Source organism: Pan paniscus, chromosome 20, assembly GCF_029289425.2.
Source record: "Pan paniscus chromosome 20, NHGRI_mPanPan1-v2.0_pri, whole genome shotgun sequence".
NCBI lineage: Eukaryota > Metazoa > Chordata > Mammalia > Primates > Hominidae > Pan > Pan paniscus.
In genome coordinates this window covers 54,941,643-54,955,790 of record NC_073269.2, presented here as the reverse complement: position 1 = coordinate 54,955,790, position 14,148 = coordinate 54,941,643, and the positions used below count along the sequence as shown (strand labels likewise).

The 14,148-nt window shown below is 49.7% G+C and overlaps 1 protein-coding gene across 11 annotated transcripts in view; it reads left to right on the top strand.

Moving 5' to 3' along the window:
• The window catches only part of PLEKHA4 (pleckstrin homology domain containing A4), a 31,421-nt gene extending 17,297 nt beyond the window's left edge, over window positions 1-14,124 (top strand). For 8 of the 11 annotated variants that reach the window (XM_003814301.6, XM_063600479.1, XM_055103527.2 and 5 more), the window contains 7 exons: window positions 3,223-3,363; window positions 5,647-5,746; window positions 5,817-5,893; window positions 9,945-10,106; window positions 11,993-12,051; window positions 13,124-13,236; window positions 13,665-14,124. In XM_003814301.6, coding sequence (XP_003814349.1) covers window positions 3,223-3,363; window positions 5,647-5,746; window positions 5,817-5,893; window positions 9,945-10,106; window positions 11,993-12,051; window positions 13,124-13,236; window positions 13,665-13,927 — 915 coding nt within the window. In that variant the 3' untranslated portion in view covers window positions 13,928-14,124. The remainder of the gene's footprint in view (window positions 1-3,222; window positions 3,364-5,646; window positions 5,747-5,816; window positions 5,894-9,944; window positions 10,107-11,992; window positions 12,052-13,123; window positions 13,237-13,664) is intronic. The other 3 variants (XM_063600480.1, XM_034944965.3, XM_024926742.4) reach the window with 2 other exon arrangements.
• The last annotated feature ends 24 nt before the right edge of the window (window positions 14,125-14,148 follow it).

Here is a 14,148-nt window from a genome sequence, read left to right as displayed (position 1 = left end):
CACAACCTCTGCCTCCCGGGCTCAAGCGATTCACCCACCTCAGCCTCCCGAGTAACTGGGATTACAGGTGCCCGCCACCACGCCCAGCTAATTTTGTATTTTTAGTAGAGACGGGGTTTCTCTATGTTGGTCAGGCTGGTCTTGAACTCCCGACCTCAGGTGATCTGCCTGCCTCGGCCTCCCAAAGTGCTGGGATTACAGGCGTGAGCCACTGCGCCCGGCCTACAACATTCTTTTTAAAAAATGTATTGTGGGTACATAGCAGATGAATATATTTATGAAGTGCATAAGATATTTTGGTACAGGCATGCAATGTATAATAATCCCATCATGGAAAATGGGGTGTCCATCCCCTCAAGCATTTATCTTTTGTGTTACAAACAATCCATTATACTCTTTTATTTTTTATTTTTATTTTTATTTTTGAGACAGTGTCGCTCTATTGCCCAAGCTGGAGTGCAGTGGCACAGTCTTGGCTCACTGCAACCTCCGCCTCCCAGGTTCAAACGATTCTCCTCCCTCAGCCTCCCAAGTAGCTGGGATTACAGATGACCGCCACCATGCCCGGTTAATTTTTCTATTTTCGGTAGAGAGGGGGTTTCACCATGTTGGTCAGGCTGGTCTCGAACTCCTGACCTCAGGTGATCCACCAGCCTCGGCCTCCCAAAGTTCTGGGATTACCGGTGTGAGCCACTGTGCCCGGCATACTCTTTTATTTTTATTTTATTTATTTTATTATATTTTTTGAGATAGAGTCTCGTTCTGTTGCCCAGACCGGAGTGCAATGGTGCAATCTCGGTTCACCGCAACATCCGCCTCCCAGGTTCAAGCAATTCTCCTGCCTCAGCCTCCTGAGTAGCTGGGATTACAGGCATGCGCCACCATGTCTGGCTAATTTTGTAGTTTTATGAGAGACGGGGTTTCTCCATGTTGGTCCGGCTGGTCTTGAACTCCCGACCTCAGGAGATCCACCCGCCTCAGCTTCCCAAAGTGCTGAGATTACAGGTGTGAGCCACTGCACACAGCCCTTCTATTTTTTATTTTCTTTTTTTTTTTTGTGAGACGGAGTCTTGCTCTGTTGCCAGGCTGCAGTGCAGTGGCACAATCTCGACTCACTGCAACCTCCACCTCCCAGGCTCAAGCAATTCTCCTGCTACAGCTTCCCCAGTAGCTGAGACTACAGGTGTGTGCCACCATGCCCAGCTAATTTTTGTATTTTTAGTAGAGACGGGGTTTCACCATGTTGGCCAGGATGGTCTAGATCTCTTGACCTCATGATCCGCCCGCCTCGGCCTCCCAAAGTGCTGGGATTACAGGCATGAGTCACGGCGCCTGGCCGCCCTCTTATTTATTTATTTATGAGATGGAGTCTCGCTCTATTGCCCAGGCTGGAGTGCAGTGGTGCGATCTCGGCTCACCGCAACCTCTGCCTCCTGGGTTCAAGTGATTCTCCTGCCTCAGCCTCTAGCTGGGACTACAGGCGTGTGCCACCACGCCCGGCTAATTTTTGTATTTTTAGTAGAGACGGGGTTTCACCATGTTGATTAGGCTGGTCTTGAACTCCTGACCTTCTGATCCGCCTGCCTCGGCCTCCCAAAGTGCTGGGATTATAGGCATGAGCTACTGCGCCCGGCCAATGCCTTTCGTTTTAATACCTACTTCAGATCCAGAGCTGCTCTCTCCCCTCGTTCTAAATCTCTCCTCTTGTTGAAGACATGCTCTCACCAGCAAAACTCCAACCCTCAGCCTTTTTTCCATCTTGCAAGTTCATCTCTTGCATCCTGCATCCTGACTTTTGCTGTTAAATTTATCCTCTGGAGTTCCAGTTCTGAACCCATTCCCTTAGTGCAAGCTCTGCTCCTAAAATATAAACCTCATTGCTTAGCCTCAGACCTGCTTTTTCACTCTAAATCTAGCCATCAAGTTCTAAATCATGTATCTTTAAAAACATTGACACGGCCGGGCGTGTTGGCTCACGCCTGTAGTCCCAGCACTTTGGGAGACCAAGGCAGGTGGATCACTTGAGGTCAGGAGTTGGAGACCAACCTGACGAACATGGTGAAACCCTGTCTCTACTAAAAATAGAAAAATTTGCTGGGCGTGCTGGTGCACGCCTGTAGTCCCAGCTACTCAAGAGGCTGAGGCAGGAGAATCGCTTGAACCCGGGAGGCGGAGGTTGCAGTGAGCTGAGATCGTGCCACTGCACTCCAGCCTGGGTGATAGGGAGAGACTCCATCTTAAAAAACAACAACAACAACCCCAAAAAACAAAAAACCATTGATGCCTAGTTTTAAATGCATCTTCTCAGTCTAAGCTGCTCCCACTAGATCTACAATCCAGACTTGGCAAAAGCAGACCCATGCCAGCTGCAGTGGCTCACACCTGTAATCCCAGCACTTTGGGAGGATGAGGCAGGTGGATCATCTGAGCCCAGGAGTTTGAGGCTAGCCTGGGCAACATGGTGAAACTCTGTCTCTACTAAAAATAAAAGTGAAAAAATTAGCTGGGCCTGGTTGTGCACGCCTGTGGTCCCAGTTACTCAGGAGGCTGAGGTGGAAGGATCGCTTAAGCCCAAGAGTTCGAGGATGCAGTGAGCTATGATCAAGCCATTGCACGCCAGCCTGGGTGACAGAGGGAGGGACTGTCTCCAAAAACAAACAAAAAGAACAGACTCTCATATTCGTATGGTCACCTATTTATAATAGATGTAACACAGTAAAACAACATAGAAAGAAAAGACAGTTTTTTCTTTTTCTTTTTTTTTTTTTTTGAGACAGTGTCTCGCTCTGTTGCACAGGCTGGAGTGCAGTGGCATGATCTCAGCTCACTGCAACCTCCACCTCCTGGGTTCAAGCAATTCTCCTGCCTCAGCCTTCCGAGTGGCTGGGATCACAGGCATGCACCACCACCCCCGGCTAATTTTTTTTTGTATTTTTAGTAGACACGAGGGTTCACCATGTTGGCCAGGCTGGTCTTGAACTTCTGACCTCTGGTGATCCACCCGCCTCGGCTTCCCAAAATGCTGGGATTACAGGTGTGAGCCACCACGCCTGGCCAAAAGACAGTTTTTTTCAATTCAACTGGATAACCACATGGGAAAAAAAATAAATCCCAACTCCATAAATATAGCCCAGCTGATTTCAGACCTTTGCAGGGGCCTATTAGCTGAAACCCTCCTGCGTTTTCCCACCTTTAAGTAACAAATTCCTTTCCTCCCTGCAGGACAGAGTGTCTGCTCAGCAGCAGCTGTGGATGGTGGAAGACACGCTGGCAGGTCTGGGTGGCCCCCAGAAACCGCCCCCACACACTGAGCCTGACTCCCCATCTCCCGTGCTCCAGGGCGAGGAGTCCTCAGAGAGGGAGGTAAGACGCACATAATTCCTCCCCACCCCAAGCTTCATGTCCCACCTGTCCTTGACTCGGTCTATTCCCCACCCACCTCTTTAATTCTTCCTTGATCAGCTAACCCACCTGGTGCAAGTGTCCTAACCTCTGGAAGCCTTTGTTTTCTTTTTTTTCGGGGGGTTTTTTTGAGACATAGTCTCACTCTGTCATCCAGGCTGGAGTCCAGTGGTGCAATCTTGGCTCACTGCAACCTCCACCTCCTGGGTTCAAGTGGTTCTCCTGCCTCAGCCTCCGAAGTAGCTGTGATTACAGGCGCCCACAACCAAGCCTGGCTAAGTTTTGTATTTTTAGTAGAAACGGAGTTTCACCTTGTTGGCCAGGCTGGTCATGTACTCCTGGCCTTGAGTAATCCGCCTGCCTCGGCCTCCCAAAGTGTTGGGATTACAGGCGTGAGCCACCTCGCCCAACCAGGATTTTTTTTAAAAGATGGGATCTCATTCTGTCGCCCAGGCTGGACTGCAGTGGTGTGATCATGGCTCACTGCAGCCTCGAATTCTTGGGCTCAAGCAATCCTCCTGCTTCAGCTTCCTGAGTAGCTGGGACCGCAGGCTCGTGCCATCATGCCTGGCTAATTTTTGGTTGTTTGTTTATTGTGGAGATGGAACCTCACTTTGCTGCCAAGTCTGGTCTTAAACTCCTGGCTTAAAATGATCCTCCAGTCTCAGTATTCCAAAATGCCAGGATTACAGGAGTGAGGCACGGCACGCAGCCCTAATATGATTATATATATAATGCACTTAGACACCAGGCAGTGTTCTAAGTGCCACATATATATGGACTCAATCCTAATATCAAAAAGTAAAATGTTAATGAGCCAGGCACAGTGGTGCACACCTGTAATCCCAGCTACTTGGGAGACTGAGGCAGGAGAATCGCTTGAACCAGGGAGGCAGAGGTTGCAGTAAGCTGAGCCAAGATTGCACCACTGTACTCCAGCCTGGCTGAAAGAGCGAGACTGTGTCTCAAATAAAATAAAATATGGCTCAGGGAGGTAAAGCAGCTTGCCGAAGGTCACACAGCTAATAAATGGCACAGTTGGGATTTGAAGCCAGGACATCTGGCTCCTGGTTTACAGTTTTTTTGTTTTTTTGGAGACAGGGTCTTGCTCTGTCACCCAGGCTGGAGTGCAGTGGTGCCATCACAGCTCACTGGAACCTCCATCTCTGGGGCTTAAGTGATTCTCTCACCTCAGCTTCCCAAGTAGTTAGGACTACAGGTGTCTGCCACCATGCCCGGCTAATTCTTTAACTTTTTTGTAGAGACGGGGTCTCCCTATGTTGCCTAGGCTGGTCTTGACCTCCTGGTCTCAAGTCATCCTCCCATCTCGGCCTCCTAAAATGCTGGGATTACAGACGTGAACCCACTGTGCCCAGCCTAAAACGTTTGTTTTGTTTTGCTTTGTTTTTTGAGATGGAGTCTCTCTCTGTTGCTCAGGCTGGAGTGCAAGTGGCTCGATCTTGGCTCACTGCAAGCTCTACCTCCCGGGTTCACGCCATTCTCCTGCCTCAGCCTCCCGAGTAGCTGGGACTACAGGCACCTGCCACCACGCCCGGCTAATGTTTTTTTTTGTATTTTTAGTAGAGATGGGGTTTCACCATTTTAGCCAGGATGGTCTCCTGACCTTGTGATCCGCCTGCCTCGGCCTCCCAAAGTGCTGGGATTACAGGCATGAGCCACCGCGCCCAGCCTTAAAAAGTTTTTAAGGGAAGGGGTCTTGCTATGTTGCCCAGCTGGTCTCTAGCTCCTGGCCTCAAGTGAGCCTCCTACCTTGGCCTCTCAAAGGGCTGAGATTACAAGCACAAGCCTCCATGCTCAGATCTGGTTTATAGTCTTTTTTTTTTTTTTTTGAGGCAGAGTCTTGCTCTGTCGCCCAGGCTGGAGTGCAGTGGTGCGATCTCGGCTCACTGCAACCTCCAACTCCCGAGTTCAAGCGATTCTTCTGCCTCAGCCTCCTAAGTAGCTGGGATTACAGGCGCCTGCCACCACGCCCAGCTAATTTTTGTATTTTTAGTAGAGACCGGTTTTCACTACGTTGGACTAAGCTGGTCTGGAACTCCTCAGGTGGTCTGCCTGCCTCGGCCTCCCAAAGCGCTGGGATTACAGGTGTGAGCCACTGCGCCCGGCCTGGTTTATGGTCTGAATCCTATTCAGACTGTATTCCAATGCCTAAATGCTTGCCAAATGTTAATAATAATTATTATTATAATGATCATCATTATCCCCCTTTTCTAATCCCCGCAGAGCCTGCCAGAGTCCTTGGAACTGAGCTCCCCTAGGTCCCCCGAGACTGACTGGGGGCGGCCTCCTGGAGGCGACAAAGACCTCGCCAGCCCTCACTTAGGTGAGCATCCTGGTTGGGTGGGACTTTACGGAAATTCCCGTCCTCACCAAGTCCCGTTCTGTCTTTCCAGGTCTTGGGTCTCCGAGGGTCTCCCGGGCTTCCAGCCCTGAGGGTCGCCACCTCCCTTCCCCACAGCTGGGAACCAAGGTAAGCTGTAGGTCCATCCTGTAATCCTTGCATCTGACCATCAGGGACCCCCACACTTCTGGGAAACAGCTAGGAGTAGAGCGTTCTAAGGCCATACTCAGAGCAGAGAGAGCACTGCTTGTTAAGAGCATTGAGATTGATTTTTGTCTCTGTCGCTTCTAAGCTGTGTGACTTTGGGTCAGTTATTAAACCTCTCTGTGCCTTCATTTTTTCTTCTCTAAAATGGGGCTAATAGCAGAACCTACCACCTAGAGCTGACATCAAGATGAAAACTAGATGAATGAGGCCAGGCACGGTGGCTCACGCCTGTAATCCCAGCACTTTGTCAGGAGTTCCAGATCAGCCTGGCTAACATGGTGAAACCCCGTCTCTACTAAAAGTACAAAAATTAGCCAGGCGTGGTGGTGGGCGCCTGTAATCTCAGCCACTCGGGAGGCTGAGGCAGGAGAATCGCTTGAACTCGGGAGGCAGAGGTTGCAGTGAGCTGAGATCGCACCATTGCACTCCAGCTTGTGCGACAAGAGCAAAAATCTGTCTCAAAAAAAAAAAAAAAAAAAAAAAAAAGACACCCTGAGTGGAGCAGAATGCTGATCTCATGTGGCCCTGGAGTTCAGAAACTGGTTGACTTCTAGCGGCAGGAATGTTTAGGAATTGGTTGACTTTAAGCTGTGGAAGCTCTGTGCTCTGTGTCTGTTGCTGATTGGCTGGTTTTCAGAAGCATGGAGCTATCAATGATTGGCTGATTTTCAGAAGTACGGATCCATCACTGATTGGCCAGCTCTCAGAAGCATGTGACCATCACTGATTGGCTGATTTTCAGAAGCTTGGCTCCATCACTGATTGGCTGGCTTTCAGAAGTCTTTGGGGTACCTGTTGGGATTACTTGATCAAATAGATTTAAAAGCACTTCTTGGGGCCGGGAACCGTGGCTCGTACCTGTAATCCCAGCACTTTGGGAGGCCGAGGCAGGCAGATCACTTGAGGTCAGGAGTTTGAGACCAGATTGACCAACATGGTGAAAACCCTGTCTCTACAAAAATACAAAAATTATCCGAGCGTGATGGCGGGTGCCTGTAATCCCAGCTACTCGGGAGGCTGAGGCAGGAGAATCGCTTGAACCCAGGAGGCAGAGGTGGCAAAGACCCAAGATTGCACCGTTGCACTCCAGCCTGGGCAACAGAGCGAGACTCTGTCTCGAAAATAATAATAATAATAATAATAATAATAAAATAAATAAGGCATTTCTTGGCCAGTGGTGTTGGCTCATGCCTGTAATCCCAACACTTTGAGAGGCCAAGGTAGGTGGATCAGTTGAGTCCAGGCGTTCAAGAGCAGCCTGGCTAACGTAGCAAGACCCATCTCTACAAAAAAATAATAAAAAGTTAGCTGTGGCCGGGTGCAGTGGCTCACACCTGTAATCCCAGCACTTTGGGAGGCCGAGGCGGGTGGATCACCTGAGGTCAGGAGTTCAAGAGCACCCTGGCCAACGTGGCAAAAACCCATCTCTACTAAAAATACAAAAATTAGCCGCGTGTAGCAGCACGCACCTGTAATCCCAGCTACTTAGGAGGCTGAGACAGGAGAATCGCTTGAACCTGGGTGGCTGAGATTGCAGTGAGCTGATACTGCGCCACTGCACTCCAGCCTGGGTGACAGAGCAAGACTCCATCTCAAAAAATAAAAAAATAAAAAATAAAAAGTTAGCTGTGCGTGGTGGTGCCCACCTGTGGTCCCAGCTGCTTGGGAGGTTGAGACGTGAGGATTGCTTGAGTCCAGGAGGTCAAGCCTGCACTGAGCCATGATTGCACCACTGCACTCCATCCTGGGCAACAGAGGGAATCCATGTCTTTAAAAAAAAAAAAAAAGAAAAAAGACTGCGTGCGGTGGCTAACGCCTGTAATCCCAGCACTTTGGGAGGCCAAGGTAGGCGGATCACAAGGTCAGGAGTTCGAATCCAGCCTGACCAACATAGTGTAACCCCGTCTCTACTAAAAATACAAAAAAATTAGCCAGGCGTGGTGGCACATACCTGTAATCCCAGCTACTCGGGAGGCTGAGGCAGGAGAATCGCTTGAACCTGGGAGGCAGAGGTTGCAGTGAGCCAAGATTGTGCCATTGCACTCCAGCCTGGGCAATAAGAGTGAAACTCCATCTCAAAAATAAAATAAAATAAAATAAAATAAAATAATTAAAAAAAAAGAAGGCATTTCTTGTGCTTACTTGTTATCATGGATACAAAAGCAATCGAGCCTTTCCTAGGAAGAGAGGAGAGGCACTTTTTGATTCTCAGTGGTGTGTCATGGGCATGGGTGATTGGAGCCTGCTGGGAACATCACTTATCTTGGGACATGCTCCTCCCTCACCCCAACCGGGTGGTTTCAGGGGCTGCCAAGGTCCAGAGCACAGGGGTGGTCTAGTGAGTTCCAGGGATTTCAGGGTTTAGCAAAGAAAAAGCTATGACCACCAGATGGCAGTAGCACACAGGAGCTTTATTTGGTGGACACTGACAGATTTGTCTATGGGGGAGTCACACCCAGTGTGAGACCCTCCAGAGGTTACTGTGTGAGGGTGAGGACCACTGCACAGGAAGGGAGGAAGGCAAGGGAGCTCCCAAGAGAAAGGGACTGGAGAAGGGGCTTACGTCTGGGTGATGCCAGCCACCAGCATGTGGAGGGTTCTCTGGATCAGAGAGGTCCAAAGAGCAGCAGGGGCTTGGGGCTCATCTTATCTATGGGTAGCAGATGTTGGGCACAGTTTCAGGGTATACAAAGCAGGCAGACTGCATGGCTAAAAATACCTGCTTATTAAGACTATGTTTAAAACAATTGGATGTGTAGAAATCTGAGTGTGCTGCTACCAAGCTTTTAGGCCAATGGTCTGGCCTGCTGTGAAGAAATTAACAACATTGGCTGGGCGCGGTGGCTCACGCCTGTAATCCCAGCACTTTGGGAGGCCGAGGCAGGTGGATCATGAGATCAGGAGTTCAAGACCAGCCTGGCCAAGATGGTGAAACCCTGTCTGTACTAAAAATACAAAAAAATTAGCTGGGCGTGGTGGCGGGTGCCACCTACTTAATCCCAGCTACTTGAGAGGCCGAGGCAGAGAATTGCTTGAACCCAGGAGGCGGAGGTTGCAGTGAGCAGAGATTGCGCCACTGCACTCCAGCCTAGGTGACAAAGCGAGACTCTGTCTCAAAAAAAAAAAAAAAAAGAAAAGAAATTAACAACATAGGGTAATATACAGTGGCCACTGGCCATTTATATAAACAGGACTCAGGATTGGTCAAAGCAGAGGAAACTGCAGGGACTGGTTCTACAATAAGCACAGATCCATGCTATCTCACTGGGATGTTTAACTGGAAGCTTCAGCAATGAGTGCTCTCTCTGTCTTTACTTTTTACTTTTAGATACGGGATCTTGCCCTGTCGCCCCGAGTGAGGTGCAGTGGCACGATCATAGCTCCCTGAAGCCTTGAACTCCTGGGCTTAAGTGATCCCCCTGCCTCAGCCTCTTGAGTAGCTGACAGGCATCCACCACCACATCTAACAAGTTTATTTTTTGTAGAGATGGGGTCTTGTTATGTTGCCCAGGCTGGTCTCAAACTCTTGGCCACAAGTGATCCTCCCACCTCAGCCTCCCAAAGCTCTGGGATTACAGTCACCCACCACTGCACCCGGCCTTCTCCCTCTCTCCTTGTTTAAGCAATATATATATATATATATATATATATATATTTGAGACAGAGTCTTGCTCTGTTGTGCAGGCTGGAGTGCAGTGGCGTGATCTCTGCTCACTGCAACCTCCACCTCCGGGGTTCAAACAATTCTCCTGCCTCAGCCTCCTGAGTAATTAGGATTACAGGTGCCTGCCACCACGTCCAGCTAATTTTTGTATTTTTAGTAGAGATGGTATTTCGCCAAGTTGGCCAGGCTGGTCTTCAACTCCTGACCTCAAGTGATCCTCTCTACTCAGCCTCCCAAAAGTGCTGGGATTACACGAGCCACTGTGCCTGGCCTAAAGGTTGGGTCTTGGGACGTTTCTCGCCTCCCTAGGCCCCGGTGGCCCGGCCCCGGATGAGTGCCCAGGAGCAGCTGGAGCGGATGCGCAGAAACCAGGAATGTGGACGGCCCTTTCCTCGCCCGACCTCCCCCGGGCTTCTCACCCTGGGAAGGACACTGTCCCCAGCCAGACGCCAGCCTGACGTGGAGCAAAGGGTGAGGGGAGGAGGGCTGGGGCTGGGCGGTGGGGTGGTAGTAGGTCCTCTTCGCCTACTTTGAGTCCCTTTCTGTAAAATGGAGATAATCTCTACCTCCTTCCTCCAAACTGGATTTCTGAATTTACCCCAGTTTGTACTTGTGCTAGAGTCAGCTTCCTCGCCTGGATAGTGGTGGGTGGACAGGAGTGGCAGTGAGGGGAGGACAGTGGGTGGGGGTGGGGGTCACACATCTGGATTGGAAGCCTAGTTTTTCTTCTCAGTTGCTATGTGTTGTCAATAGCAAGAAAGCAAAAAAGAAAATGTAAGCCAGGAAGAAAATTGATTTTATTCATGCCCTTTCAATAGGAAGAACGTCCCAGATCTGAACATCAGAGTGTCTCAGATATCTCAGGATGGTTTCCCCTTAGACGTTTTCCTTTTTCGGCCGGGCATGGTGGCTCACGCCTGTAATCCCAGCAATTTGGGAGGCCAAGGAGGGCGGATCACCTGAGGTCGGGAGTTCAAGACCAGCCTGACCAACATGGAGAAACCCCGTCTCTACTAAAAATACAAAATTAGCTGGGCATGGTAGCGCATGTCTGTAATCCCAGCTCCTTGGGAGGCTGAGGTAGGAGAATCGCTTGAACCCAGGAGGTGGAGGTTGTGGTGAGCTAAGATTTTGCCATTGCACTCCAGCTTGCGCAACAAGAGTGAAACTCTGTCTCAAAAAAAAAAAAAAAAAAAGATGTTTTCTTTTTTTTTCAGGGACAAGGTCGCCCAGGCTAGAGTGCAGTGGTGCGATCTCCACTCACTGCAACCTCTACCTCCTGGGTTCAAGTGATTTTCATGCCTCAGCCTCCCGAGTAGCTAGGACTACAGGGATATGCCACTACATCCAGCCAATTTTTGTATTTTTAGTAGAGACAGATTTTTACCACGTTGGCCAGGCTAGTGTCAAGCTCCTGAGCTCAAGTGATCCTCCTGCCTTGGAAGGAGGTGCTAAGAATATAGGTGTAAGCTACTGCACCTAACCTCCCCTTAGATTTTTTTTTCCTTTTTTTGAGACAGAGTCTCCCTTTGTTGCCCATGAGGGAGTGTAGTGGTGGAATCTCGACTCACTGCGACCCCTGTCTCCCGGGTTCAAACGATTCTCCTTCCTTAGCCTCCCAAGTGGCTGGGATTACAGGCCCATGCCACCACACCCTGCTAATTTTTTTTTTTTTGTATTTTTAGTAGAGACGGGGTTTACACCATATTGACCAGGCTGTTCTTAAACTCCTGACCTCAAGTGATCTGCTCACCTCGGCCTCCCAAAGTGCTGGGATTACAGGTGTAAGCCACCAGACCCGGCCCCTTAGACTTTTATAGAAAGGATTTAGACAAGTCACAGGTGGTGGTGGTGGAGGTGGGATTTCTGAACTCATGTGCTGCTTTATAGGAACACAGGTAAAGTTAAACATTGTCAGTCACTGGGTGCTATGGCTCACCCCTGTAATACCAGTACTTTGGGAGGCCGAGGCAGGAGTAAGAGACCAGCCTGGGCAACATAGCAAGACCTTGTCTCTACTAAAAATAAAAATAAAAATAATTAGCCAGGCATGGTGGTGCGAGCCTGTAGTTCTATTTACTCAGAAGGCTGAAGCAGGATTAGTCCAAGCCTGGGAAGTCGAGACTACAGTGAGTTATGATCACACCACTGTACTCCATCCTTTCTAAAAAATGAATAAATAAAATAAATTAATTTTTAAAAATTCAGTGCCTACAGAAGCATAGGAAAAACAAAACAAAACATTGCCAGTGTTTTTGGGCAATTTCATTCTCTTTTGGAGCCCCCTTCACTTCACCCTCAAAATGAGAACGTGGGGCTTCCAGGTGAGGAGTTCTAATGCCCCAATTCCTTTCCAGCCTGTCGTAGGACACTCGGGAGCCCAGAAATGGCTCAGAAGCTCTGGGTCCTGGAGTAGGTAAGGAACTGGAGGGCGTATCAAGGGAGCAGGAAAAAAAAATTTGCAAAAGCAAAGGGGAGTAGCATTATTATTAAAGTCTCCTGAATATGGAACTACAAATCGCAACCCTTCTAGAGATGCTTAAGTTCCCGGGGCATCTGCAACAAAACCAGAAAGCCCTAGATCCGTAGTGATATCTTTAGTTCCCCAAATTCCCTTGGTCAATAGCAGATCCTACTTCTGCGTCAAGGAAATTGGGTGATAGTGACGCGCGAATGGACTACAAATCCCATAATGCATGTGGGCGGTATGAGGGCGGTGCCATGTTTAACATCTTTTAGAGACACGTGCTAGGAACTACAACTCCCAGAAAGGCACGTGCGGTACCCGGGTCCCCACTGTGCCAGCTGTTTATTTTTTATTTTTATTTTTATTTTTTACTTTTTTTTTTTTTTTTGAGACGGAGTCTTGCTCTGTCTCCCAGGCTGGAGTGCAATGGCGTGATCTCAGTTCACTGCAACCTCTGCCTTCTGGGTTCAAATGATTCTCCTTCCTCAGCCTCCCTAGTAGCTGGAATTACAGGCACCCACCACCATGCCTGGCTAACTTTTTTGTATTTTTTGGTAGAGACTGGGTTTCACCATGTTGGCCAGGGTGGTCTCGAACTCCTGACCTCAAGTGATCTGCCCGCCTCGGCCTCCCAAGGTGCTGGGATTACAGGGATAAGCTGTCGCACCTGGCCTGCTTTTTTTTTTTTTTAATTTTTCATTTTTGTTGGTACATACTAGGTATACATATATTTACGAGATAATTGAGATGTTTTGATACAGGCAGGCAATGTGAAATAAGCACATCATCGGGAATAGGGTATCCATCCCCTTTCAAGGATTTACCCTTTGATGTATAAACAATCTAGTTACACCCTTTAATTTATTTTAAAATGTACAATTAAATTATTATTGACTATAGTCATTCTGTTGTGCTATCTAATAGTAGGTCTTATTCATCCTTTTCTTTTTGTACCAATTAACCATCCCCCACCTCTCCCCCATGTACACACCCCCACCCCCAATCTTCTTTTTTTTTCTAGTCCAAGGAACACCACCCCTTACTTGCCGACTTCCGAAGGTCACCGGGAGCGGGTTCTCAGCCTCTCCCAAGCCCTGGCTACTGAGGCGTCGCAGTGGCACAGAATGATGACAGGTGACTGGCTGGGGATGTTGGACTTCTGGGTTTTAGGGAGGAGAGAGCTGGAGACCTGGAATCCCAGGTCCTGGAGAGGAGGGGTCTGGGGGCCGGTGGGAATTTTTTATCTTGGTGAGTAAAGAGTTGGGCAGGGTTTGGGAGTTTTAGGTCTCAGGCAAGAGGTGACTGGGGTCCGGGACACTTGGGAGGAGGGGAGGAAGAGGTCAGGGGGCGGGGAGAGGGCCGACAACTGAGTCTCAAAGAGGACTGGACTGGGGTATCCAGACTCCTGGGTCTGAGGGAGGAGGGGCTGGGGGCCTGGACTCCTGGGTCTGAGGGAGGAGGGGCTGGGAATCCGAAGTCCTGGGTCTGAGGGAGGAGGGGCTGGGAATCCGGAGTCCTAGCGCTGAGGTTTGCCATTCTCATGTCCCACTCATCCTCTCCAGGTGGAAATTTGGACTCCCAGGGAGACCCTCTTCCCGGTGTGCCGCTGCCTCCTTCGGACCCCACGTGCCAGGAGACCCCTCCCCCCAGATCTCCCCCGGTGGGTAATTCAGGTTCCACGGGGTTCTCTCGCCGAGGGAGTGGGCGTGGAGGAGGTCCCACCCCCTGGGGGCCCGCGTGGGATGCCGGGATCGCCCCTCCGGTCCTGCCACAAGACGAGGGGGCATGGCCTCTGCGAGTCACTCTGCTACAGTCCAGCTTCTAATCCGCCCAAAAGCGGCAGCCAATCGGAGCGCGAGGACGTGGTCTGGAGGTACCGCCGGAGATCTGGGACCACTCAGGGCATCAGGGGGCGTGGTCTGGTCCCCATTGCGGGCCCGGGAGGGGAATGGTTTCTATGGCCAAAGTTTGGTTTTCTCAACACTGTCTAAATTTGGATTAAAACTTTGAACTTTTAGTCAATAGCTTTGTTTCTGTCTGTTTGGG